At 41.5% G+C, this 24,452-nt stretch overlaps 1 protein-coding gene across 1 annotated transcript in view; it reads left to right on the forward strand.

Annotated features, from left to right (window-relative positions):
* Positions 1-11,593, forward strand: part of SAR1B (secretion associated Ras related GTPase 1B) — a 29,859-nt gene extending 18,266 nt beyond the window's left edge. Inside the window, exons 4-7 of the mRNA XM_006042793.3 lie at positions 3,733-3,798; positions 5,280-5,383; positions 6,413-6,544; positions 10,953-11,593. Of these exons, the coding sequence (XP_006042855.1) occupies positions 3,733-3,798; positions 5,280-5,383; positions 6,413-6,544; positions 10,953-11,069 (419 nt within the window). The 3' untranslated portion in view covers positions 11,070-11,593. The remainder of the gene's footprint in view (positions 1-3,732; positions 3,799-5,279; positions 5,384-6,412; positions 6,545-10,952) is intronic.
* The last annotated feature ends 12,859 nt before the right edge of the window (positions 11,594-24,452 follow it).

Here is a 24,452-nt window from a genome sequence, read left to right on the forward strand (position 1 = left end):
TCTTAGAGGAAAATGTAGGCAGAACGCTCTCTGACATAAATCTCAGCAGTATCTTTTTTGATCGACTTCTAGAGTAATGAAAATAAAAATAAACAAATAGGGTCTAATTAAGCTTAAAAGCTTTTGTATAGCAAAAGAAACCATAAACAAAATAAAAAACAAGCCACAGAATAGGAGAAAATAGTTGCAAAGAGACTGACAAGGGATTAATCTCCAAAATATACAAACAGCTCATGCAGCTCAATGTCAAGAAAACAAACAACCCAATCAAAAAATGGGCAGAAGATCTATATAGACATTTCTTCAAAGACGACGGATGGCAAAAAGGCACACGAACAGGCATTCAACATCACTAATTATTAGAGAAATGCAAATCAAAACTACAGTGAGGTATCACCTCACATCAGTCATAATGGCCATCATCAGAAAAATCCACAAACAATAAAGGCTGGAGAGGGTTTGGAGAAAAGGTAACCCTCTTACACTGTTGGTGGGAATGTAAATTGGTACAACTATTTTGGAGAACAGTATGACAGTTCCTTAAAAAACTAAATATAGAACTACCATATGGTTCAACAGTCTCACTCCTGGGCATATATCTGGAGAAAAACCATAATTAAAAAGATACGTGCTCCCCAGTGTTCACTGCAGCACTCTTTACAATAGTCAGGACATGGAAGCAACCCAAATGTCCATCAACAGAGGAATGGATAAAGAAGATGTAGTACATATATACAATGGAATGCTGTTGTTTAGTCAACTCAGTTGTGTCCAACTGTGACCCCATGGACTGTAGCCTGCCACGCTCCTCTATCCATGGCATTTCCCAGGCAAGAAAACTGGAGTTGGTTGCTGTTTCCCTCTCCAGGGTCTCTTCCCAACCCAGGGATTGATTACTCAGCCATAAAAAAGAATGAAACAATGCCATTTGCAGCAACATGGATGGACCTAGAGATTTATCATACTAAGTGAAATAAGTCAAAGACAAATATCATATGGTATCAGCCATATGTGGAATCTAGTAAAAAATGATACAACTGTACTTATTTACAAAACAGACTCACAGATCTTGAAGTCAAATTTATGGTTTATCAAAGGGGAAACATGGGACAAGTAATAAATTAGGAGATATGGATTAATATATACACACCACTACATATAAAATAGGTAACTAACAAGAGCCTACCGTATAGTACAGGGAACTCTACTCAATATTCTGTAATAACCTGTATGGGAAAAGAATCTGAAAAAGAATGGATAAATATATATGATTCATTTCGCTGTACACCTGGAACTAACACAATATTATAAATCAACCATACTCCAATAAAAAAATTTTTTAATGAATATGGGAGAAAGGTAACATGTACCTACCCTATGAACTGGCAGTTCCACTGCTAGATATTTATCTTGGAAAAATGAAAAAATATGTTCACCAAAATCCTCATACAGGAATATTTGTTATACCAGCTTTACCTGTATTAACTCCAAACTGGAAGCAGTTCAGATGGCCTTCATAAAAAGAATGCATAAACAATGGAATTCTATTCAACAAAAAGAGCAATAAAGCACAGATCCACACAGTGCGTATTATATTGCATGGAAGAGGCTGGTCACAAAAGTTTTATATGATGCCATTTATGTAAAATTCTAAAACAGGCAAAACAAACCTGTGACGATAGAATCCAGATCAGTGCTTGCTTCTGGGAGTGGAGGTGTGGGCTGACTTGGCAGGGGCAAGAGGGAACTTGCTGGGATGTTAACAGTGTTCTGTATCATAATCAAATTGGGACTCATTTTATAAAGCAGGGAGTGTACCAGAGATTGTAATCACAGAGATAGTTTGCCAGCCATGTCCAAGCATTATCTTTTCCTAATGGAAAGGATCATACTTTGAACACAAATTGTATTAATTATTCATTCAGCTGGCAGTCTTCCTACAGAATTTTTTAGCAAGATAAACTACTCTGGGGTCTCATAGCTATACTGAATAGTTAACAATTGTACTGAACCTTTCACCGTAATTGTAGCGGCATTCTGCTTTTGTCTGTGAGGGAATAATGGAGGCTGCAATTACCCTCCCACTAAAAATGACTAGAAAAGTGGACAAAAATATACACTACAACTGTTTTCAGATATTGGGCAATAGCTAGCACAGGGCTATGTTTTCTGAGAAAAGAAAAACAAACCCTTGTCTGTTTTAAGTTTTATCACAGGGGTTAATTTGAAGACCATGGTGTAGGGAGAAGAAACCCAAACGTAACCCAGTAGTCTCACTGAATTGAGGAGACAAGAGACCAGAATTTGGGAGGCTGAGGTGACTAGAATTTGCTGGGCAGATTACCACAGAGCAAACAGCTCTGTAGAGAAAGAACTCCAGAAATGTTCATGGCTGAATACCAATCTGTGCCTACATAGGGTAAAACTACACATAGCCTGTCAAAAGAACAGTTACAGTGAAGCGGTTAGCCAGTTCAATTCCCAGAGCTCACACGGAGCTATGAATCCACGTACCCACCAGCCAGAAAGAAGAGACCTTGTAGACTACTTCAAAAAAGCACATCTTAGTAATGAGACTAACTTAGCTCCAAAGTAAAGGCTACTTTAGATCTGCTGTAACAAAACTTAAAAACTGATCCGCAAGCAGTTTAACTGCCTGCCAGAACAAAGTCCAACTTATTTTGGGTTTTTTTTTTGACTGTGCCCCGGAGCTTGCAGGATCTTAGTTCCCTGACCAGGGTCCCCACAATGAGATGGCTGAGTCTTCACCACTGGACTACCAGAGAGTTCCCAAAGTCCAACTTTCTTGAAAATGATACAACAAAATCCAACATCCAATAAAAAATTACTAGACATGCAAAGAAGCAGGAAAGTGTGATCCCTAAATAGAAGAAAAGTCAATCAGTAAAAACATTGATGGCACAAGTAAAAAAGATGATGGAATTAGGAAATAGGAACACTAAAACAGCTGTTATGAATATGCTCAAGGGTTTAAGGGAAACACAAACATAATGAGAGAATGGAAGATTTAAGCAATCTAGCAAACCTATCACTAAAGTCCCAGGAGGGAAAGTAAGGGATCAGAAAAAAAATTTGAAGAAATAATAGCCAAAATTTTATATTATAATTATGTTTGCCATTAAAGACTGTGTGTGTGTGCTTAGTCACTCAGTTGTTTCTGACTCTTTGCCAACCCCATGGACTGTAGCCCGCCAGGCTCCTGTCTGTGGGGATTCTCCAGGCAAGAATACTGGAGTGGGTTGCCATGCCCTCCAGGGGATCTTCCCAACCCAGGGATTGAACCCAGGTCTCCAGCATTACAGATGGATTCTTCATGGTCTGAGCCAGTAGGAAGCCCCAAAACCATCACCTGTGAAATATAACAGCCATGAGAAAATACTGTTTTTTCACCTTTATCATTTAAGATGAATTACAGGAAAAATTATTAGGTTAGACCAGTCACTTGAATTCACAGTAAATAATGTCAATTTCAGCTGGATAGAGGAGGAAAAATAAGTTGGATTTATGGTGGGCACTGAATACTAGAAGTGAATATTACCAACTACTTGCATTATACTGGCAGTATGAAATGGAATATAGTAGTTATAACAAAGAATTCCTTTTTGATTTGACCTTATTTGCAATTAAAGTAATCAGACTTTAAGTGGCAGTATATGCTAGAAATGAACTTCTAATTTTCATGTTTTTAAAACATTTTGTATTATTATTTAGCTTCAGAAGAACTAACCATTGCTGGCATGACCTTTACAACTTTTGATCTGGGTGGACATGTTCAAGGTGAGAACCTACTACTCTTACAGTTGTTTTATTTTATTTAATAAAAATGTGACCATTATGTTACAGTGCATGAAATCTCGTTTCATTCAAGGAAAGCCAGAGTAGACTTAAAATTTAAGAATTATCACCCTGGATACATGCTTTAAATGCAAAGGATGATTTTCATGATACTCCAGTTTAAGTCTGAATTGCTTTTGGTGATAAAGCATATGACTAAAATTTTGCCTCCATTTTTTCTGTTCTTCAGCCCACCTCTCTCTTACTGTCATAATCATGTTATAAATATGTTATTGCTTTTTTTGCTCCATATGAAAAGCCTTCATTGGCTAACTCATTACCTACAAAATAAAGGCCATTCTCACTGACCTGGTATTCAGGATTTCTAAGATCTGATCACACTTTACTTTTTGAGTCTTAATTTCCCACTCTTCCCTTTGTCATGCTCTTTACTCCATCCAAACCAAACCGTCTTGGTGTTGGTTCTTCCACCTCTGTGCTCACGTGGTCTCCATCAGCACACAGGTAACCCACTTTCAGGGCTCAATGTTAAGTGCGGCTGCCTCCTCTGAGAAGCCATTCCCAGCTGGGAGTGCTCTCAACTATACTTACCTAGCAATTAGTACATTTGTATACATGTCTAAAGATTGGAATGACTGTCTTATTTCAGACTCTACTAAACTTTCTGGGATTGAAATGCTACTTTTTAATATCCCCAAAAGGACTTAGCAGTACCCACTACATAGTAATTCATAAATAATGAATACTACAAAGGTTGTGGCTAGAGAAAGCACATTTGAGATATACATCAATTGTTTAAAATATACATAAACTAATTCCTAGAATATAATGATTAGATTTAGAACCTAATGGAGGTTGAGGCTTCATCTCTATATGAAGGTGTATTATAAAGCTGAAGTCCAGAGAAAAAAGTTACCTTCCTCTAGGGCACCCTCAAAAATATTTTCTTTTCTAAAAGAGAATGTCATGGAAAAAATTACCCTAATGGTTTCATAAACTTGTGCTATGAGTAGAACGATTTGCTTTATTTTTTAACTTAACAAGTCTGAACCTGATACTGATTTCCTTCTGTCACTGACTCCAGACTTGATCACTAGCAAAAAAGTGATAAACTAGAAATGTCAAAAAGAAATGAATACTGCATATAACAAATAGTAGTGGTCCCTCCGATGACCTTAATGTGCATCCTTGTCCATTAGTAAGTAAATATTAATTCTTCTTCTCACATGGGTAAACTGGGGCAGACTAAAATATTTGACTTGCCCAAACTAAGGAAAACCTTTAATTTCTTCTTTGGTCATCTGGAAAGATTTTGGCAATACTGGGTAAAAGATTAACAAGTATATAATGATGTAGCAGCAGCTAAGGGCTAATTACACTTGATATCTTGTTGGACTGTTCCGTCAAACCATCTGCTAGGTTTGACCAGCAAATAAAATCTAACTCCTGATTGTTTTTGTTAGCTCGAAGAGTGTGGAAAAATTACCTTCCTGCTATCAATGGCATTGTATTTCTGGTGGATTGTGCAGACCATGAAAGGCTGTTAGAATCAAAAGAAGAACTTGATGTAAGTTAAATAATTAAAACTAAACAGTTGATCACTCTGGTAAGCCTGAGAAAATAGGTTAGAGATGTAGGTATGAGAGTGTAGCTTTTCTGCAGCCTCTGATGTAACTCCTGACAATCTGTGGAGTTCAGAGATTACGTAGAATGCAGAGGGAGTACCTTGGAGTAACTGTGGCTATTGAGGAGTACTAACAAGATTTCCTTCCTGAAGGCTTAGGCTCATTCTATGCAGTGTGTGCCCTTGTAGTTTATTTCATATCTGCTGCATTCCTGTAGTGGCTTGGTCTTAAGCCCCTGGTCCTTCAAGTGGTTTCTCCAGGAGTTGGCCAGAACCTGGAAATGGTATAACATGCTATCTTTGTCACCATTCCCAGGAGTGATCAAGGCCATGTGTAGCCACCTCCTCTCCCATCTCCCAGGTTACATGCTTCGTAAAGGGGCTCAGGAGCAGTAGGCAAGGCCAGTGCTAGACCTGGGCTCACAGAGAAAGGAGGTCCATGATTTGATGGAAGGTTGACCCGACCATGCTTCTGCCAAGAGCAAGCAAACAAGTACTTACTCATGTGGAAAAGTCCTGGTAAGTTCTGTGGTCATGGAACAGAGCCAGAGAATTCCTTTGTTCCTACTTTGTACCAGGCACTATGCATATTAGCTCATTTAATTCTCAGATTAACTCTGTAAGGTAGGTGCTTACTATTGCAGATTCTCTTTGAACTTCAGCCAGCCTTATTTGTCTAAGATCTCACAACTCAAAAGCAGCAGAATTAGAAATGAAACCAGGTCTGCACACCTTCAAAGTGTTGAGTCTAGTCACAGTGAGCGTTTACAGAAGGAGACAGAGAGGCAGAAGGATGGAGCTGTGGGATCGTTGAGCTCACTTTAAAATGTAGGGAAAGTTCACGAAAGACAGCCAAACTGCCAGGATATGATAGAGTGAGCCCTTGATGCCCATTTGCTGTCTTGTCACAATGAGCCCTTTAGCTTCTTTTATATCAACATCTTAACTTTCATTTTGCTTTGTTTTTTTCAGTCACTAATGACAGATGAAACTGTTGCTAATGTGCCGATACTGATTCTTGGGAATAAGATTGACAGGCCTGAAGCCATCAGTGAAGAGCGGTTGCGAGAGATGTTTGGTTTATATGGTCAGACAACAGGAAAGGTAAAAAAAAAAAATTTGACAGGTGTGAATACTTCATTCAGTAGTACAAATATCTTTTTATTTTATTTACTCTTAATCTTCTGAAAAGGTCTGTTCCTATACTACCCTTAACAGTAATCATGCTTATCAGTCTAACTGGCAGTCTGGCTTCTTTTTTTAAATTGGGATATAATTGACAGTATGAAAAGGCAAAATGATAGGATACTGAAAGAGAAACTCCCCAGGTCAGTAGGTGCCCAATATGCTACTGGAGATCAGTGGAGAAATAACTCCAGAAAGAATGAAGGGATGGAGCCAAAGCAAAAACAATACCCAGCTGTGGATGTGACTGGTGATAGAAGCAAGGTCCGATGCTGTAAAGAGCAATATTGCATAGGAACCTGGAATGTCAGGTTCATGAATCAAGGCAAATTGGAAGTGGTCAAACAAGAGATGGCAAGAGTGAATGTCGACATTCTAGGAATCAGCAAACTGAAATGGACTGGAATGGGTGAATTTAACTCAGATGACCATTATATCTACTACTGCGGGCAGGAATCCCTCAGAAGAAATGGAGTGGCCATCATGGTCAACAAGAGAGTCCGAAATGCAGTACTTGGATGCAATCTCAAAAATGACAGAATAATCTCTGTTCGTTTCCAAGGCAAACCATTCAGTATCACAGTAATCCAAGTCTATGCCCCAAGAGTAACGCTGAAGAAGCTGAAGTTGAACGGTTCTATGAAGACCTACAAGACCTTTTAGAACTAACACCCAAAAAAGATGTCCTTTTCATTATAGGGGACTGGAATGCAAAAGTAGGAAGTCAAGAAACACCTGGAGTAACAGGCAAATTTGGCCTTGGAATACAGAATGAAGCAGGGCAAAGACTAATAGAGTTTTGCCAAGAAAATGCACTGGTCATAACAAACACCCTCTTCCAACAACACAAGAGAAGACTCTATACATGGACATTACCAGATGGTCAACACCGAAATCAGATTGATTATATTCTTTGCAGCCAAAGATGGAGAAGCTCTATACAGTCAGCAAAAACAAGACCGGGAGCTGACTGTGGCTCAGACCATGAGCTCCTTATTGCCAAATTCAGACTTAAATTGAAGCAAGTAGGGAAAACCACTAGACCATTCAGGTATGACCTAAATCAAATCCCTTATGATTATACAGTGGAAGTGAGAAATAGATTTAAGGGCCTAGATCTGATAGATAGAGTGCCTGATGAACTATGGAATGAGGTTTGTGACATTGTACAGGAGACAGGGATCAAGACCATTCCCATAGAAAAGAAATGCAAAAAAGCAAAATGGCTGTCTGGGGAGGCCTTACAAATAGCTGTGAAAAGAAGAGAAGCGAAAAGCAAAGGAGAAAAGGAAAGATAAAAGCATCTGAATGCAAAGTTCCAAAGAATAGCAAGAAGAGATAAGAAAGCCTTCCTCAGCAATCAATGCAAAGAAATAGCGGAAAACAACAGAATGGGAAAGACTAGGGTTCTCTTCAAGAAAATCAGAGATACCAAAGGAACATTTCATGCAAAGATGAGCTGGATAAAGGACAGAAATGGTATGGACCTAACAGAAGCAGAAGATATTAAGAAGAGATGGCAAGAATACACAGAAGAACTGTACAAAAAAGATCTTCATGACCCAGATAATCACGATGGTGTGATCACTCACCTAGAGCCAGACATCCTGGAATGTGAAGTCAAATGGGCCTTAGAAAGCATCACTACGAACAAAGCTAGTGGAGGTGATGGAATTCCAGTTGAGCTATTCCAAATCCTGAAAGACGATGCTGTGAAAGTGCTGCACTCAATATGCCAGCAAATTTGGAAAACTCAGCAGTGGCCACAGGATTGGAAAAGGTCAGTTTTCATTCCAATCCCAAAGAAAGGCAATGCCAAAGAATGCTCAAACTACCGCACAATTGTACTGATCTCACGCTAGTAAAGTAATGCTCAAAATTCTCCAAGCCAGGCTTCAGCAATATGTGAACCGTGAACTTCCTGATGTTCAAGCTGGTTTTAGAAAAGGCAGAGGAACCAGAGATTAAAATTGCCAACATCCACTGGATCATAGAAAAAGCCAGAGAGTTCCAGAAAAACATGTATTTCTGCTTTATTGACTATGCCAAAGCCTTTGACTGTGTGGATCACAATAAACTGTGGGAAATTCTGAAAGAGATGGGAATCCCAGACCACCTGATCTGCCTCTTGAGAAATTTGTATGCAGGTCAGGAAGCAACAGTTAGAACTGGACATGGAACAACAGACTGGTTCCAAATAGGAAAAGGAGTTCGTCAGGGCTGTATATTGTCACCCTGTTTATTTAACTTATATGCAGAGTACATCATGAGAAACGCTGGACTGGAAGAAACACAAACTGGAATCAAGATTGCCGGGAGAAATGTCAATAACCTCAGATATGCAGATGACACCACCCTTACGGCAGAAAGTGAAGAGGAACTCAAAAGCCTCTTGATGAAAGTGAAAGAGGAGAGTGAAAAAGTTGGCTTAAAGCTCAACATTCAGAAAACGAAGATCATGGCATCTGGTCCCACTACTTCATGGGAAATAGATGGGGAAACAGTGGAAACAGTGTCAGACTTTATTTTTCTGGGCTCCAAAATCACTACAGATGGTGACTGCAGCCATGAAGTTAAAAGACGCTTACTCCTTGGAAGGAAAGTTATGACCAACCTAGATAGCATATTCAAAAGCAGAGACATTACTTTACCAACAAAGGTCCGTCTAGTCAAGGCTATGGTTTTTCCTGTGGTCATGTATGGATGTGAGAGTTGGACTGTGAAGAAGGCTGAGCGCCGAAGAATTGATGCTTTTGAACTGTGATGTTGGAGAAGACTCTTGAGAGTCCCTTGGACTCCCTTGGACTGCAAGGAGATCCAACCAGTCCATTCTGAAGGAGATCAGCCCTGGGATTTCTTTGGAAGGAATGATGCTAAAGCTGAAACTCCAGTACTTTGGCCACCTCATGGGAAGAGTTGACTCATTGGAAAAGACTCTGATGCTGGGAGGGATTGGGGGCAGGAGGAGAAGGGGACGGCAGAGGATGAGATGGCTGGATGGCATCACTGACTCGATGGACGTGAGTCTGAGTGAACTCCAGAAGTTGGTGATGGACAGGGAGGCCTGGCGTGCTGCGATTCATGGGGTGGCAAAGAGTCGGACACGACTGAGCAACTGATCTGATCTGATACTAGTTTCAGGTGTCCAATCAGACATCTTTAAATTACTGTTGTCCATCTTCACAAGCCCATTTTCATTTTCTTCTTAAAAACTGTCATTGGTACATTTGGGTCTTTTTTGAATGTCCGCATTTGTTTTTTTCCTACCACTGAATGACATGAAACCTTTTCTTCAGTTCAGTCTCTCAGTCGTGTCTGACTCTTTGCGGCCTCATGGGCGGTAGCACGCCAGGCTTCCCTGTCCATCACCAACTCCTGGAGCTTGCTCAGACTCCTGTCCATCGGGTTGGTGATGCCATCCAAACATCTCATCCTCTGTCGTCCCCTTCTCTTCCCGCTTTCAATCTTTCCCAGCATCAGGGTCTATTCCAATGAGTCAGTTCTTCATATCAGGTGGCCAAAGTATTGGAAGTATCACCAACCTTTTCTTGGTGGTATAAAAAATGTCACAGCCTATGCATATGGGAAACTTGATGAAAGCTTTCAAAGTTTTGTCATAATTTTTCAGAATTAGCCACTAAATAATATATTTGAATGTTTAAGCATACCAGTAGTGTGTTTAGGCCCCCGGTTCAGTGTTTAAGTCCAGAGTTCCCCACAGATAAAAATGAAATGTATACTTGGCTATAGCAGAGTTATGGGGTTTTCCGAACATACACTTCATAATTAAGCTTTAACACACATTATTTTTGCATTCATTTTTACTGGAATTTGTTTTAGGGAAGGACCTTAGTATTGAAAAATCCCAGAGTAGAGCAACATGGCAGCCTGTGGAAGGAGACTGTTATGTTAGATAAGGTAGACTTTGGTCTGTTTTCTGTGTGTTCTTTTTAATAAGTCAACTCCACATTAATTTTAAGAATCGCCTTGTTAGGTCATGAATCTACTCACAGAATGTTTGTTTTTAATATTAGTGAAGCCAGTTGTCCTAGGTAACTTAAATTTTTTCAGAGTCACAGATTATTTTCATTCTTGTGCACCTCACAGGCTCACCTCTATCCCACTGAATGGACATCTGTCCTACAGTAGAGTGAGAGGAGGTGCCCTATGTGTTTAGGGGAAGGGACTTGGGTGATGAATAGCCATGGCTTTACCACAGCCCCACTTTGTTCTAAGATGTACGAACTCTGAGATGCAGGTCTCCTAGGGAGTAGGGCTTTTATTTCATTAAGAGGTCACCCAACATAATGCCCATCTTCTCTCCTAGGGCAATGTATCTCTGAAAGAACTGAATGCCCGGCCCTTAGAAGTTTTCATGTGCAGTGTGCTCAAAAGACAAGGCTACGGAGAAGGCTTCCGCTGGATGGCCCAGTACATTGATTAACACCAGCCCACAGCAGTTCCAGGTCTCACCATTCAGGCCTACTCAGAGATTTGATCACTCAACATGCATAACTTGAATTCAATAGACTTTTATTGTTGGTTAGAAAACAGATGTTTTTTAGATTATTAATATTTTATCAACTTAATTTGAGTGAGAATTGAAAACTGATTCAAGTAAGTTTGAATATCACAATATTAGCTTTCTAATTCCATAAAAATACTTAGTTTTTACAGTTTATAATGTGACATTACCCCCAGCACCATTTTTGGACAGCAACTTTCCAGACGACATTTGAAGCACTTTTTAACAACATCAAACTATAAATATCAACCATATTTAAAAGCTCATCATGTTAAATTTTTTATGTAATTTTTTGGAACTAGTTTTTAAATTTTAGATTATATGTCCACCTATCTTTAGTAAGCAGTTAATAATAAGCTTTTATGACTGCATGATGCCTTACAGTTTCAATTATTATTTTTCATGCAAACGTCATGCAATAAAACAAACCCTAATGTTTGGCATCCTTGTTGGGCAAATGTTTCATTTTAATGTGTCTTATCTGGCTAGTATGCTCTGAAGTTTTGCATATTTAATATTAAATATATGAGAGGGTTGTGGGGAAAGGAGATTGCTTTAGAATATTTAGGATAATGTTTAAGTCCCTACAGGCTTTTGCATTTATCTAGAGACAAGTTGTGTTTGGTTGCACCTTTTACCACATTTATCTCTGAATCATGTATATTTTTATCTGTAACACTACCATGACCAGTGCTGACGGGATCCACGTCCTAGTCCCTGTGGGATCGGCCTTCTGAAGAAAAGCACACGTTCTGGTACAACCCAAAGTTAATTTTTGGTTTGATGAGCCAATCCCAGTTGTCTAATTCTGAAGTGCTCCAATCTTAATGGCACCCAGTTTGGTAATCTGCCTTTTCACCAAAAATAATGACAAGCACCAGTGTCCCCACACCTAGAGGTACTCCCCAGTCTTACTTAATGGTACTCAGCGGTACTCAGCAGGGCAAGTGACACGTAGGGAGTTGTGCAGTTGCATGGTGGAGGCCTGCATCTGAGGATAAAGAAAGCGTGTTCTGCCTCAGTTGTCACTGAGATATTTGAAGATTTTGTTCCTGTCCTATGGCTCTTTTGCATTTTGGGTATATTTTATTTCTTGGTGGAAAGAAAATGAATCCATGTATTTAATTTTCTTTTTTCTTAGTTATTCTCAACCAGCTCTTAACTTTACAGCACAAAGGCTTTTGTTTGATGCCATGCTTGCCGCATGTAGTGTCACAAGCCTCACTGATAACATTTTCTAATCAGATTTTGGTTAGCTTTTTAAAGCATTTTAATTTTCTAAGAAATTGAATTCTTTTTTCCCATATGTCTGAGATTCCCATAATTAGGTGAAAGACAAGTGCCAAATATTTATTTTTAAAGACTCTCAAGCTTAAGATTTCCTCTCTTGGTCATAAACCAAGGTTTTATAGTATATTCAACCAATTCTATTGAGAATAGATTGCTCCAATTCCATCAAGAGTAATTGTAATATCAGAATTACTGTTTTCTCTAGCTCTTGTCCAAGTCAGAGTTAACTATAGCCTTTCTGTCATCAATAATATAATATTCTATATGAAGCAAATAAGGATTGAAAGATATGCCTGGAAGGAATTACTAGTTAGCTAAACCAACAAGGTCATTTCATCATGACATTTGGTTTTAGGAATTTAGCTATTCTGTTTCATTTTCAGCTTCCTTCTAAAGAAAAATAAAAAAGCTTTCTCCCTGCCTAAAAACATCAGTAACACCAGGGAAAAGTAGGAAATGACATTCAGCCTCTTGGTTTATTCTGCCAGATATGTTTAAAGTTCTCATCTCTAACGTCTTGACTGAACAGAATTAAGCCTTATTCAAAGTAATTGCCTCTTGTTGATGGTATCTGTTTTCAGTATTTACAGGGACATGCTTTTCTTCAAGTATTTCCTAGTATCTATTGTGATAATTGAGAAGTTAATTATCTGTGTTATAAATTCGTTTAAAAGAAAAAGCTTACTGGTTTCTCTAGACGGGATTTTCTTTCTGGCACAAACTCTCTTGTTCCAGTACTCTCATTCTAGGTCCATCACTGGGATCAAAGGAACAGAGTCACTTGGTGACCACAGCTAAACTGTGGATATTTTCCCAATGATATAAGAGTCTTCCAGAGTCTGAACCTCTGGAAATGAAGGTGCACTTTCCTGCCAGCTCCAGGGAGATGGGCCTCAGAGTTCGCCAGCCATTGGCCTTATCATCCGGCTCTGAGAGCTCCTCAGAAAACGTAGAGTCACTGCTTCCATCAGGAGAAGCAATTTAAGAGAATGCCAAGAAATGGCAAAAGCACGTGGGAAAAACATATACTCTCTATGTGCCTGTGCAAGTGTGTACGTTTGTGGAGTATTTTGGGGGTAAATGTAGTTAGTTTTGTTCTTCCCTCTATAAAGTGTGAACATGTAATTAACACTATTATATACAAGTTAAGACTGGATTCCATATACATCAGGAAGTGTTCAAAAGATGTTTTAAAATCTTAAGTCCAAAACTCTAAAAACAGATGGCCTCAGCTGGCTTATATATTTTTAAAAAGATTCTTAACCCCACACCTGTTTCAATGACTGCTATTAATTATACTTTTCTGTAACTGGTTAAATTGATGGATTCCAGTTTATCTTGATGAATTTTTAGACTGGAGATTACAGCATTTTTAAAAATTGGGCACAGATATTCCCTGAAGAATATGAAAAATATTCACTATTGACTTAGTTAACCCAGTATCCTTGAGTGCCAAAGAACTATGAATTCAGATATTGCCTGCATAGATCTAAATTTTAGTTTTGTGTGCCTGTGTACATATACAACTTTACTGTGGTTTACAGCATAAACACAGAATGTTGTTTCTTTTCTTTAGTTTTCAACTGGCTCACACTACATGTAGTGCTTTCCAGCACATAAACTACTTGTAAATCACTGAAATAGAGTAATAACTGCGATACAAGTGTTTCTTGTCTTCTGCAAAATAATTTGATTAACCACATTCAAAATCCAGCATTTTCACAAGTTCCGTCATTGAAAACAGAATACCTCTAGCTGATGACTCAAGCTTCAGCAGGCAGGTTTACATTTTCTGAACCTGTATCTGGTATGTGACTCAGTGTGGCGTTTCAGTCTTGTTCGTCACTTACATGACTGAAGTTTGCAAGGCTTCTATTGCCAAATAAATTTTGATCAGAGTACACTGACAAAGCTAATATAAAAGAAAGTCTCTCAGAATATCGTGTGTTGATTTAGAGTACATTGTTTGAATCATTTTAAATATATGTAAAAGTTGGTGAAGTTTCAAAAAAATCTCCAAGACAACATGAAAAATTGAGATTAGCAAATATAAATTTCTGGATAAAATTAATAAGGAATTAGAGGTTTTCTATAAACCTTTAATTTTTTTTTGTTATAAATAGTAAGAGTTCAGAAAACATATTTTAAATTAAGGACTAATTAATGTTTCTGGTCTTTCCAATCACTGTCCTTTTGAAATGCAGATTAGTGCTCTTTAACCAAAAAAGAAAAAAAGAACAAGCTCTTAAAAATATGGGGCTGTGCCTCTGTGTAAAGTGATTGGGATTTTGTTAAAACCAAGAGTTTCTACTCTTGAACCCTATAGCCATTCTCCCTCACATATCTCCAGCCCATACCTTGAAATTCCTGAGTATAAAGGGAATTGACCTCTCTTGATTTGACCAACTATTGACCATCTATTGAAGATGCAGTTTTGAATCAACTAATTTTTGTCTTCACAATTTAAAACATTAAATAGATAATATATTTAATACCTCTGATTATTCTGGGCTTTGACCATACCTTTAAACAGAATCCAAATTAATCACAGTAAAGGAAGCAAATTTATTCAAAGTAAACTTTGTTTCAGGAGTGCCCCCACTCCAAATGGATTTTAAGACAGAATGGGAAAGGCTTTTGAGTGATTTCATGGAGAATTATCATCTTTGGAAAAGATTCACGTCAGAATGGCCAACTTCACCTAGGTTTCTGGATTCCCTGGTGCTGCTCCTAACCTGAACTCATTATCTATTGCCATACTGAGGCAAGAGCACTCAGGGTGAATGTAGTCAGGTAACTTTCAAAGTGATCAAAGTGTTTTCTGTGGTAAGGCCTTTAGTATTTGGCTGGATGCAGATGTATGTTGAAGTGGTAAGTCGGTGATAAGTTTTTCATCACTAACCTTGTTTGCACTTTTGTACACCACTGCTTGCACTAGTATCTTAGTGTAAATTTTAACAATTGTTTTACAGTGTATACAGATTGTTAAGCATTAATTTATATAAAGATGTTTCTGTTTACCTTTATGTATTTTACAAAGAACAGCTATAATAGATGGTTAAATGTTCTTGAATTGTGTTTGTGTGTTATTTTGATTATGTTCTATTATCTTTTTACCCCCTATGATTTGAGTGTCAGAAATAGAAAAATAAAATAATTACCTGGTCTTTGAAACACTCTGGTGTCAGGTCCCATTTTTATCATCTAATAGTTTTTACTGTGCTTATTAGAAATTTGTTGAACTTTGAAATTACTAAGGTTATAGAACGTGCCCTCTGTGCAAGGATTCCAAGGAACTGAGGCCTGATTTGCTTAGACTAGAAAAAGCTTATACGCACGCTGTAGTAGGACTTAAACGATGCTGACTCAGCTGAAATGTGAAAAATAAGCAGTTGGTTGGTTTTATCTACATCAAGGTTCTCAAGCTTTAGTATACATCAGAATCTCCTAGGGGTGGGGGGAACTTTAAAAAAACAAACACTAGAGGAAAAAAAAAATCCCACCAAAAACTGTGAATCAGTAAATCTGGGGTGGAGTGGAAGGCAAGCATACAAATCTTCAACAAGTTTCTCAGGTTTTTCTGATGCCAGAATGTGTAGATTTTCATTTAGGAGAAACAGTAATATACCACTAAATACTAATAACACTAAATGATCATTGGCTAATCAGTGAAGAAAAAAATTTTTTTTTTTCCTGAGAATTCATTTACTAGTAAGTCCTACCATCCATGTAGGGCTTCCCTGGTGGTTCACTGGTAAAGAATCTGCCGGCCAATGAGGAGACACAGGTTCAGTCCCTGGGTCAGGAAGATCCCATGGAGCAGGAAACCGCAACCCACTCCAGTATTCTCCCCTGGGAAATCCCATGGACAGAGGAGCCTGGTTGGCTACAGTCCATGCGGTGGCAAAGAGTCACATACAAATTAGCAACTGAGCGTGCACGCACATCACTGTAACCTGTAGCTGGTGGTTCTCAACCTTGGTTACAATTCAGAATCACTGAAAGCCCAGGTAGCAGAAGTTTTTCAACTCAGGTGATGCAAATGAAAAATTATCATTTTGGTAAGGATTATCAAGCTACTTTTGAGACTTAAATCCAACTATAAGACCTTTCTAAGGACTTCTGTGGTGGTCCAGTGGTTAAGAATATACCTTGCAACACAGGCAATGCAGGTTTGACCCCCAACTGGAGAACTGAGATTCCCACATGTGGCGGAGCAACTAAGCCCAAGCTGAGCCCACGCACCAGAGCTAGACAGTCCATGCACAGCAACAAAAGATCCTGCAGGTCGCAACTAAGACCTGAGGTAGCCAAATAAATAAATATTAACAAATAGAACTTTATACAGCCATTGTTTTAACCTTTCCACTAACAATGTGCAGGATGGCATAAGGCTTTGTGCTATCTCTTTTAACATAACCAGTCATGATTCTGTTACCGTTGAAGTGAAGTTGTTCAGTCATGTCCGACTCTGTGACCCCATGGACTGTACCTTACCAGAATCCTCCATCCATGGGGTTTTCCAGGCAAGAATACTGGAGTGGGTTGCCATTTCCTTCTCCAAGAGATCTTCCCGACCCAGGGATTGAACCCGGGTCTCCCGCATTGTAGGCAGACGCCTTACCATCTGAGCCACCAGGAAAGTCCAATTACCACTGAGTCCATCAAATAGAGATTTAGCATGCACTCAAACTATTTGTTGAACTGAAACTAACAAAGTAGACAGTAAATGTACTGAAGGCATAAATGCTAAGAAAATAAAATCCAGTTTATTCAGATATTTCTCCAAATAAGACATACAGATGGCTAATAAATACATGAAAAGATACTCAACATCACTCCTTATTTTAAAAATGCAGATCAAAACTACAATGAGGTATCACCTCACATTTGTCAAAATGACCATCATCAAAAAGTCTACAAACGATAAATGATGGAGAGGGTATGAAGAAAAGGGAATTCTCTTGTACTGTTAGTGGGAATGTAAATTGATACACCCACTATGGAGAACAGTATGGAGATTCCTTAAAAAACCAAGAATAAAACATTTATATGTCCCAACAATCCCACTACTGAGCACATACCCTGACAAAACCATAATTGAAACATGCAGCACTATTTATAAGAGCTAGAATGTGGAAGCAACCTATTAACAGATGTCCATCAATAGATGAATGGATAAAGAAGCTGTGGTACATATATACAATGGAATATACTCAGTCATAAAAAAGAAAACATTCAAGTCAGTTCTAATGAGGTAGTGACCTAGAGCCTATTATACAGAATGAAGGAAGTCAGAAAAACAAATATCGTATATTAACGCACATACATGGAATAGAAAGACGGTACTGAAGTCTAATGCAGAGCAGCAATGGAGATGCAGACACAGAGAACAGACTTGTGGACACAGTGGGAGGAAGAGAGGGGACAAACTGAGACGGGAAAATGGAAACATACACATCACCCTATGCAAGACAGTCAGTGGGAATTTGCTATATGATGCAGGGAGCTCAAACTGGTGCTCTGTGACAACCTAGAGGGTTGGATAAGGCGGGGAGGGGGAGGGAGGTTTAAGAGGGAAGGGACATATGTATACCTATGGCTGATTCATGCTGATGTATGGCAGAAACCAACACAATGCTGTAAAAGCAATTATCCTTCAATTAAAAACAAGTTTTTAAAATAGAAAAAGATCCAGTTTATTTACCTCATTTTCTTGAATTTAGTTACACAATATCCCACCAGACTATCTGATGGGCTTCCCAGCTGGCATGAGTGGCAAAGAACCCACCTGCCAATACAGGAGATGTAAGGGACACGGGTTCGATCCCTGGGTCGGGAGGATCCCCTGGAGAAGGGCATGGCAACCCACTCCAGTATTCTTGCCTGGAGAGTCCCATGGACAGAGGAGTCTGGGGGAGCTACAGTCCATAGAGGCTCACAGAGTTGGACATGACCCAAGCGACTCAGCAAAGCACACAGCACAAGCTATCTGATATTTGTACTAAAGGCACAGCAATGCAACGTCACAGCCCTCCAAAGAGTGTGAAAAGCACCTGTGGGGAACAGGGGACCTAGGAAACGGTAAAAGCCTTTTGGGTGGCGGCCACCATCCTCCTAATTGAAAGGTGAGAACAACAACTAAGAAACCTGATGATTAAAAACAAAGGTCCCAAAAACAGGCCCTTATAAAGGATTCAGCTGGGTATTAAGTTAGTTGACAAAGGTCAAAGCCTGTGTTTACAAAGCCTCCTAACTTGATTTATTTAAAATTAGACACCAAAACTCAATAATTTTCTGGCTATTATGTGGTAAACAAAGGAAGCCTTGCTTTGGAATGTGGATTTTGATTGCAGGCAGTACGGTGAATCATTTAACATGCTTATTAAAGTCACTGAGTTCAGTGATGGCACCATGGCACTACAAACAAGCTGGTAACGTTGCAAAAAGAAACTGAAGAGCTTTCTTACCCGATCATATTGAAAGGACCTGGGTTAATGGGTAACAGTCCGCCAGTCAAAATCTTCAGAGCTGTCGTGTTTTGTGGCTGTTAAAACTAAACAAGGGGAAGAAATAATTGGAGGTGAGGTACAGGTGAACAGAGAGAGAACACTTGGGGGTCAAAATGAAGATATCTGTTTACTCCTTTCTTGAGCTAAAAGGAATTGAACGTGAACCTCATCAGTGGAGTTGTAGTCTTATTTCATCCGGGATCAGGAAAATCCCAGAAACTAGAGAGATTATAAAGATTACCATTACAGCACCATTTTTAGGGTTCTCTCCTAGTCCTTGGGTTTGGCTTGAGGTCTCTAGACCCAACTCATGACTAGGAAGCCACACCAGATTGCAGTCTGGAGAAAAGCACATTGACTTCCCTCCATTCTGTGGACTTCTCTTTCGAGACCCAAATGGTCAAGAGACTTTCTTTGAGTAAAACACAGAATAGGTGAGTTCCAGCCCTATTCTCGGAGAAGGCAATGGCACCCCACTCCAGTACTCTTGCCTGGAAACTCCCATGGACGGAGGAGCCTGGTGGGCTGCAGTCCATGGGGTCTGGAAAGTCGTACACGACTGAGCGACTTCACTTTCGCTTTTCACTTTCCTGCATTGGAAAAGGAAATGGCAACCCACTCGTGTTCTTGCCTGGAGAATCCCAGGGATGGGGGAGCCTGGTGGGCTGCCATCTGTGGGGTTGCACAGAGTCGGACACAACTGAAGCAACTTAGCAGCAGCAGCAGCAGCAGCAGCCCTGTTCTGGGCCCCAGAGCTTATTTGCAACTAGGGGGTCCACTGCGAGGGGAAACAAGTCTGGCAGTTCCTGAAGGAAACCATGCAATGCTACTTTCTTTTCTGACTTCAGGGTAGTAGACGCAGGGGCAAAAAGCTATTTTGAGACCAGTCTGAAACTTTCTCCACATCAGCTTCTATGTGGGACCAAGTTCAGAATCCACAGTCCTCTGGCAGTCTGATGGCAGGGGGCCCCCTCTTGGATTTTGAAGCCTCACTCTGCCTTCGTCTTTGGAGAAGCAGTTTCTGATTACTTGACATGTTGGCGGCCTTGCTCACTGCTCCATGTGCAGGGCTGGGCTGGGTAAAATATGAGGGAGGGTTTTACCTACTCACCTACTCATGGGTTCATTTTCTCTCTTTTACACATAAAGCCTTATGTGTGGAAAACTATTAGTTATCACCAGATCTTCTGCAAGTACTGTGCAGGTGCTGGGTTCAGGCTGGGACAGGTGGCCACACTTTCTGTCTGCCCGTCCATGAGCCAGTCAGTCAGCTGGCATTTCAACACCTCCTTTCTGGGGACTTAAATGGAACGATGAAAAATGGGCAGCCATCTGCCCAAGGCACCATGGAAGGCAAAAGGGAAAGGCCCTCAAACACCATCGAGGTTTCTAAAAAGGGGGCACCAGAGCTGAATCTTGAAGGCATATAAACTGTTTAGTAAAGAAGGAGTGGACAAGGTGAGTGTAAGCAGACAGAACAGCAAAGACGAAGGCACAGCAGAAAACAGCATGCTGTGACTTGGGGCTGGTAGCGCCCAGAGCCTGAAGAGGTGCTGTGTGGACAGCGTATTAGACAGATGTCAGTGGAGGAAAAGACAAGAACACGAGGCCTAAACTGAGAAGGCAGGAGAGCAGGGCTGCTCGTTCCCATCTTTCAGCCCGCTCTTCACCTGTCAAAGTAGGCTACTTCTAACACTGATTCCAAAACCAACGGTTTATGATATATGACTACGCTTTTCTACCCAAGGCAGGAGCCAGCGATCCACCAGGAGAGCCTGCTCATGGGGCCATGAGATCAGGAATAGGCTATTTGAAGTTGGGAACAACTGTACAGACATTTTGTGGCGTGTTGTCCCCAAAATGCCACATTGAGCATGCATAGCAGAATGTGTGCTAGTAACAACAAAGAAGACACAGGTTTGAGGTCAAATTAAAAATAACACAGGGTGGATGTTGCACAGGGAACTCTGCTCAATGTTATATGGTGGCCTGGATGCGAGGGGTGTTTGGGGGACAATGGATACATGCATACCTATGGCTGAGTCCCTCTGTCGTGCACCTGAAATTATCACAACACTGTTAACTGGCTATAATCCAATATAAAATTAAAAGTTAAAAAAAAAAAAAAGCTGGAACTGTTGACACAGCCAGTATTGCCAACCTATTCAATAAAAGACATCAGGCTAAGGGGGTGGAGGGTTGGGGCTCCCTGAGGGTACTGCTGGGAGCCAGGAGCTGAGACCCCCAACTGTCCTTCTCTGATCCCCCTTCTCCACGAACCTCTTACCTGGGGGCTGGCTTTGCCTGCACAGTGTGGGGATCTGATGGTTCCATCCATCAAGCAGGAGAGGCATAAGAGAAGTAGCTGAGGAGAATACCCTGCCTTCAAATCCCCTAGTAAAGTCCTGAACTTGAAAAGTCAAGTGGGCAAGGTATCCTAACTCCTCACACAGCCCAAGGACTGCCCAGTGAACACTGGACTGGACTTGATCTCTGTGGCTCCAGGGCTCAGAACAGCCTGTGAATGGAAACATCATGTTTCAAGGCAACAATTACAGTTGAATTTAAGGAAGACGTTTTAAACAATATGGATGGCTTAGCAATGGATTGCTTACAAAATGACAGGCTCTCAGTCACTAGAATTCAGAGACTGTCCTAGAGAAGGTGGTGGGCAAGACGAGCTTTCATGCCCCCCCAACCACCTAAACCCTGAGGTATCACCCAGATGAGGGTCCTTGGCCGAGGCCTGAGCAGGAACCAGGATTGATAACGCTGGTCAGTACTGGTCCCGTACCCCTTCTTGACCAGAAGGGAAGTGCTCCTGGACGGCAGAGGGGTCCCTAAGACTTGAGCATCCCCTCTGGTTCTTGATGGCCCTTCAGGGCACACTGCTCCCTTTGCCAAGAATTCATTTAGGAGTCTAACAGTGGACGACGCAGCTATCGGGGACCGCCCACGGCAGCTCCTTCCGTAAGCTGAGGAGCATAAATAATTACGGCGGGCATGTGGGAAACAAGGTTTTATATACCAAGCACCTGTCACCATAGCCAGGCAGTCACCCAGGGTCCCAAAATAGCAGTTCAGAATATCCACAGTGACGGTTTATTTTGCTGAGTCACTCTTCCTTTTTGGCTTCTCCTACAAACCCTGCTGCTCTTCTGAGTTTCAGGTTAATGCCAACATTCAGTCCCTAGCAATGCAACGTTCCTTCTCCGCAACATGGGGTTGAGTGAGGGGGTGGGGAGCAAAATTCAGCTACCTCCCGCCTCCTGGGTTATACCGTTTCAGAATGGCCGCGGAGGAACCCAGAATGCTGGGAAGGTGGGTGTGTTTCAGGCGCAGGCAGCTGATTGGCTCAGGTGTCACGTGAGCGGTGTCCCGGATGACCGCCAGGTGCTTCCAACCCGCCCTCGGCCGGCCCCCAACCCAGGCATCACGTGACCTTCCTCTGCCCTGCCCCCATACCACAGGTGCCTCGGCTGGGCATAGGGCGGCCCATGAGAACAACGGAGCTTCAGTGAACAAATCCCTCTGGCATCCTGGCCTCTCTAGTCAGCCTGCCGGCGTCAGGGCGCCCTCTGCCTTCACCTCCGTCCCCCTCCTGTCACAGTGATTCCTCATTCTAATCACCGCACACCCAGGCCCACTTTGATCCACTCTCAGCCACCATGCTTGGGGGGGCGCCCAGCAGGAACGCTCATCCTCACTTAACAGATAAGGAAACTGAGGCCCAGAAAGGGCCAAAACACAGTCCTTAATTCTCTTTTACCTCAGGGCCCACACGAATCCATTTCTAGTCACTTCCTCATGTGCGGTGCATTCCTGGATGAATTTTCTGGACTTGAATGGCCACGAATAGCTAACGGTAACCAAAGATGGGGTAGAATAAGGCGGATTGCCCACTGAACACAAACCCCTAGACCTGGGCAAGCCACCTTACAATTGCTGTCACCCAAATCACGAAGCCCGCCTCACACCCCCAGCTCTTCCAGAGAGGCGTGGGCCCCACTTCCAAGCCTGCAGGACGGATTACTTACCTTCCTTCCATTGCCCACAGGTCCTGCTCAGCACTTTGCCCTGTCACCATCGGGGCTGGATCTGGGCTTCACTTCCATGTTCACACCCATGGCTACTGCTATGCTCCTAACGACCCCTCTCTTGGTGACATGAATCTGTGGCCACCGTGGCATTCTGACACTGTGATGACCCTAAGCTTCTTTCTGCTCTGGCTCTGCCCAAGTCCAGTCTGGAGGCTCTCTGTAGCCCCAGTCAGTCCCACCGACCAGTTGGGCTGGTCGGCTCTCACCTCACCCTCACTGACCACATCCTCTGACCATGGGCTTTCCCACCAGGACCTGAAGAAATTGGTATCCCCAATGTCTTCTATTTGACAGATGGAAAAACCGAGGTACATCAAGTCAACGGCAGAAGACTAGAACCTCGGTTTCCTGATCCTGGGTTAGACATCCTTTCCTAAGGCGTTGTACAAAAATCACTATGGGGATGGGGTTAACAATAATAAAAAGAAGCCTCCTTGAGTTTGAGTTGGGAGACCCAGGGGAGTCATGGATAGTCTAGGAAAGGAATTTTTGCCATGCTGTTTGGCTTGTGAGATCTTAGTTCTGCAACCAGGGAATGCAACCCCAACAGCAAGAGCGCCAAGTCCTAATCACTAGACCACCAGGGAATCTGCTTTTTTGCTTTTTAATGTTTTAGAATGGTTTCTTTTTCCTTAACATCGTATTTGTTGTTACAACAAAGCAGTTGCACATTATTAAATGTAGCAGGTTTTTTTTCCCCCTATATAGGATTCTTTTTTTAAAGAATTGTGGGGAAAAAGAAAAAACAAAAACACGTATAGTCAGGCATCAAAGCTGGGCAGCAGATGGCGCCCCAGATCCTACCTCCCCTGCAGGAGTTTCATCAGAACAAGGGACGTTCAGGGCGGGCAGAGGAAGAGTCCCTCCCCTCTGCCACACAGGCTGTGTGTAACTGCGCCTGGCTTTGGGACTATGGGATTAAAGTCTGTCTCCCCCACTGGCCTGGTCTCTGCATAGGGCATTTGGTCAGCCCAGTGTCCTCAGGGCCCAGCAACTGGTGCGCCATGAATGCTTAATCAATGTGTGCAGGAACGAAGTGGTGGGGGGGGAGTGGACACTCCTGGCCTCCCCTTGGATTCTTGTACACTGGCTCATTAGTGATTATTTTATATTGATTACAGGTTCAAGGGATCATATTTTGGATATAATGGATTAACTAAAATATATTATTAAAATTCATTTTACCTGTTCCTTTTTACTTGTTAAAAATGTGGCTACTAGAATTACCTCTGTGCCTCACACTTCATTTCTATTGCACATTGCTGCTTTGGGCCCACTGGTGTTTTGGCCTCTCCTGCCCCACGGTTATCAGCTGGGTCAGCTCTGCAGCTGCAGGCCTGGCAGCAGGGCCCCTGCATCACTCTTCTGGAGCACTGTGGCCAAGTGGGCCTGGCTCTGGG

The sequence above is a fragment of the Bubalus bubalis genome, chromosome 9 (assembly GCF_019923935.1).
Source record: "Bubalus bubalis isolate 160015118507 breed Murrah chromosome 9, NDDB_SH_1, whole genome shotgun sequence".
Classification (NCBI taxonomy): Eukaryota; Metazoa; Chordata; class Mammalia; order Artiodactyla; family Bovidae; genus Bubalus; species Bubalus bubalis.